The following is a 4,630-nucleotide window of genomic DNA, read 5'->3' as shown; positions in this document are numbered from 1 at the left end:
GACACGGATATGACGTCAGGGGGCACCGGAAACGCAGCGCAGTGTGAAGAAAAATGGCGAATCTCGTGGAAGTGACAGCTCAAAAGCAGTTCGAAGATGTACTGGCTACAGCTGGAAAATGCCTCGTTGTGGTGCATTTCCAGGCGCCTTGGGCTCCTCAGTGCGGCCAAATGAATGAAGTGATGACCGAGCTGGCCAAAGAGCACGCGCACACGAAGTTTGTGAAGCTCGAGGCGGAAGCGGTTCCGGAGGTGTCGGAGAAGTATGAAATCTCATCTGTCCCCACTTTTCTTTTCTTCAAGGGTGGAGAGAAAGTGGATCGCCTCGACGGGGCGCATGTTCCGGAGTTGACCAAGAAGGTTCAGCGTTTGGCGGTGACGGAGAGTCCCGATGGGTCTGCTGAAAGAGGCGGCGGCGTCGACCTGAACCAGCGGCTCAAGAAGCTGATCAACGCGGCCCCCTGCATGCTGTTCATGAAGGGGGCCCCGCAGGAGCCCCGCTGCGGCTTCAGCCGGCAGATCGTGGCTCTGCTGAAAGAGCACAACATTCAGTTCAGCAGCTTCGACATTTTATCTGATGAAGAGGTCCGACAGGGGCTGAAGACGTACTCCAACTGGCCCACCTACCCACAAGTGTATGTGAATGGAGAGCTGGTGGGGGGGTTGGACATTGTGAAGGAGCTGGCCGAGTCTGGAGAGCTGGAGAACACCTGCCCAAAGGCGGTGACCCTGGAGCACCGTTTGAAGACCATCATCAACCAGAGCCCGGTCATGCTGTTCATGAAAGGCAACAAGGAGGCGGCCAGATGTGGCTTCAGCAGACAGATACTGGAGATTTTGAACGGCTCTGGGGTGGATTATGACACCTTTGACATTCTGCAGGATGAAGAAGTGCGTCAGGGGCTCAAGACGTACTCTAACTGGCCGACTTACCCCCAGCTCTACGTGAAAGGGGAGCTGATCGGTGGCCTGGACATTATCAAAGAGCTGAAGGAGAGTGGAGAGTTGGTGTCGGTGCTTAAAGGGGAGTCGTAGGTGGATTTACTCAGACAGAGGGAACCTCTGCAGAGGCCTCCATCAGCTGTTCAGTTGCTGCTGTAACCCCACAGAGAGGCCAGGAAGTGACAGAAACATGTCTCTTCCCATGTATCAAAACTAATGTAGCTGTTGGATAGATTCACATTTCGTTTAAGTCCAAAAACAGAACTTATGGGACTTTATTTTTTGGTTTTTATTGTGAAAATTAGAGTTCCTGCGAAGTTGTGCACGATGTAATTCTTTCCAACACGTCTGTAAAAATGAAAGTGAACCCTCGTGTGTATTAAAAGGATTCTGGAAAGCACTGCTGCAGATGCTGTGTGGCACTGGTTTAACTATCACATTTTGATTAAATCAAATAAAAAGAAACTAATTGTTTAAACTCTTCTGTACCTTTTAATCTGCCTACTTTTTTTGCCATAACAAAACAGCCATAAATCCAATGCAGCACATCTTTTCAGGCAATATTTAGCTGTTGTTTGACACCATCTAGTGGAAGGAAGTGTGGAACACAAGCACCTGATGACATTCATATAACAATAAGAGTTACTGGAGATCAGTCTTACCTCTAAATTAAGCCAGACTCACAATTCCTGCCACAAGCTGCTGACATTTTAGAGTTTTTCATGTTTTTGGAAAAGGTGGATTATTGAAATCCGGCTGAAAGTGACGTGAACAAATCCATCGACCTGGAAAGTTTGCTGAGGAGAAGAGATTAATGGCTCAAAAAAAACCCTCTCACAAGTAATAGATTCTAAAAATGCATGTATGACACAGAGCATAAAGCAAAGTAATCCTTTAAAATCTCACGTTTTACATATCAGGACATGATAAAAATCAACTGGGTGTCATGAAGTCTTAAATCAGGTGAATACAACCACACATGATACATTATATTATCTGTTTAACAGCAAGTAAGACTAAATGGAGAAGCAGTGTGAGAGAAACTAAGTGAACCCCTGATCCAGCAGCTTCAGCAGCAGAGTAAAACTAAGTGAACCCCTGATCCAGCAGCAGTGAGTGAGAAACTAAGTGAACCCCTGATCCAGCAGCAGTGAGTGAGAAACTAAGTGAACCCCTGATCCAGCAGCTTCAGCAGCAGTGAGTGTAAAACTAAGTGAACCCCTGATCCAGCAGCTTCAGCTGCAGTGAGTGTAAAACTAAGTGAACCCCTGATCCAGCAGCTTCAGCAGCAGTGAGTGTAAAACTAAGTGAACCCCTGATCCAGCAGCTGCAGTGATGGTTTCCTGTGGGACGTTATCAGTCTCTCTCCTGGTTCTGGAGGAATCTCGGCCCTCTTCTCTCCAGCAGCTTCAGCTCATTGAGGTTTGCAGCTTTGGTTTCTGCACAGCTCTCTTAAGGTCCCACCACAGCATTTCAGTCAGGCTGAGGTCTGGACTCTGACTGGACCATTGCAACACCTTGATTCTTTTCTTTTTCCCACATTCTGCTGTAGATCTGCTGCTGTGTTTGGGATCTTTGTCCTGTTGATGAGCCAGTTTCAGCCCAGCTTTAGCTGTGGGACAGATGGCCTCACATCTGACTCTAGAATACTTTGGTATCCAGAGGAGTTCATGGTGGACTCAATGACTGCAAGGTGCCCAGGTCCTGTGGCTGCAGAACCAGCCCAGATCATCAGCCCTCCACCACCGTGCTTGACAGCTGGTATGAGGTGTTTGTGCTGATATGCTGTGTTTGGTTTCCTCCAAACGTGCTGCTGTGCATTAGGACCAAACATCTCCACTTTGCTCTGGTCTGTCCAAAGGACATTGTTCCAGAAGTCTTGAGCTTTGTTCAGATGCAGCTTTGCAAACCTAAGCTGTGCTGCCATGTTCTTTTTAGAGAGAAGAGGCTTTCTCCTGCAGCCCTTCCAAACAAGCCATCCTTGTTCAGTCTTTTTCTAACTGTCCTGCCATGACCTTTGACCTTTAACATGCTAACTGAGGCCTGTAGAGTCTGAGATGTAGCTCTGGGCTTTTTCACCTTGGGGTGACCTTTGACCTTTAACATGCTAACTGAGGCCCGTAGAGTCTGAGATGTAGCTCTGGGCTTTTTCACCTTGGGGTGACCTTTGACCTTTAACATGCTAACTGAGGCCTGTAGAGTCTGAGATGTAGCTCTGGGCTTTTTCACCTTGGGGTGACCTTTGACCTTTAACATGCTAACTGAGGCCTGTAGAGTCTGAGATGTAGCTCTGGGCTTTTTCACCTTGGGGTGACCTTTAACCTTTAACATGCTAACTGAGGCCTGGAGAGTCTGAGATGTAGCTCTGGGCTTTTTCACCTTGGGGTGACCTTTAACCTTTAACATGCTAACTGAGGCCTGTAGAGTCTGAGATGTAGCTCTGGGCTTTTTCACCTTGGGGTGACCTTTAACCTTTAACATGCTAACTGAGGCCTGTAGAGTCTGAGATGTAGCTCTGGGCTTTTTCACCTTGGGGTGACCTTTAACCTTTAACATGCTAACTGAGGCCTGTAGAGTCTGAGATGTAGCTCTGGGCTTCTTCACCTTGGGGTGACCTTTAACCTTTAACATGCTAACTGAGGCCTGTAGAGTCTGAGATGTAGCTCTGGGCTTCTTCACCTTGGGGTGAACTTGCTGGGACGTCCACTCCTGGGAAGATTGACAGCTGTCCTGAATGTTTTCCACTTGTGAATAATCTTTCTCTCTGTAGAATGATGGACTCCAGATAGTCTGGAAATGGCCTTATAACCCTTCCCAGACTGATGGGCAGCAGCAGCTGCTTCTCTGAGATCATTGCTGGTGTCTTTCCTCCTTGGCATCGTGTTAAACTGACAGAACTTCTGCTTTTATAGAGCTGCTCACACTGACTGATGATCAGTTAATCAGAGCATTGATCAGCAGCTTCTTACCCTCTTAATTCCTGTGGAACCAGTGAGGGTTCACTTACTTTTTCACACTCATTCTGGGTTTTGTCTCCGTTTTTGTTAAATAGATAATGACACACAGTGTAATATTTCATGTGTTGTTGTTCATCTGAGGTTAAATGAACCTAATTTTTAGACCTTTTTTTTTTACATAACTGTACATTAACAGGATTATTATTTCTTAATATATTCAAATGAAAATATGCATAAATGTCCAAAAGTCAAATCAAACTTTAAAATGTGTATTCTGACTTTTTTCTTTCATTTTGTTTCACTTTGAATGTTTTAAATCGAGCTTCTTTTCTCAGTGTTAAGATTTACTGGGAAGATTAGTCTTCTGTGACATTTCTTTATGTTGATCAGACTAAACCAAGCATCCATTTTCTATACCCGCTTAATCCGTCGGTGGGGTCATGGAGGGGGGGGGCTGGGTCACCAACCAGTATCTCCAACCAGTTTACGATTCTTTAACATAGAGTCAATCCATCCATCCATTTTCTATACATCTGATTCAGAGTCACAGGGGCTGGAATAAATCAAAGGTTTATTCAATAATCATAGAAACAATTCTTTTACCCAAAATATTACGATGGAAAAACACAGTTAACCTCAATTCCCAGTGGTTAATGATCACCAGTTGGCGGAGTGATACGCAACACAAGCAACGAGCAGAGCTCTGCTTTTTAAGTGTTTCAAAAAGGGAAG

At 45.8% G+C, this 4,630-nt stretch overlaps 1 protein-coding gene across 1 annotated transcript; it reads left to right on the top strand.

Annotated features, from left to right (window-relative positions):
* Window positions 1–17: 17 nt before the first annotated feature.
* On the top strand, window positions 18–1,419 carry glrx3 (glutaredoxin 3). The gene has a single exon (XM_072393529.1). It carries the CDS (start codon window positions 54–56, stop codon window positions 1,032–1,034), a length of 981 nt encoding a protein of 326 aa, XP_072249630.1. The 5' UTR covers window positions 18–53; the 3' UTR covers window positions 1,035–1,419.
* Window positions 1,420–4,630: the final 3,211 nt, after the last annotated feature.

The sequence above is a fragment of the Leuresthes tenuis genome, unplaced genomic scaffold (assembly GCF_036924035.1).
Source record: "Leuresthes tenuis unplaced genomic scaffold, fLeuTen1.0.hap1 SCAF_10, whole genome shotgun sequence".
Lineage (NCBI taxonomy): Eukaryota > Metazoa > Chordata > Actinopteri > Atheriniformes > Atherinopsidae > Leuresthes > Leuresthes tenuis.
This window is presented reverse-complemented; position numbering and strand designations above follow the sequence as displayed.

Coding starts and splice junctions, on each gene's coding strand:
- glrx3 (XM_072393529.1), top strand. CDS start 54: ATGGCGAATCTCGTGGAAGTGACAGCTCAAAAGCAGTTCGAAGATGTA.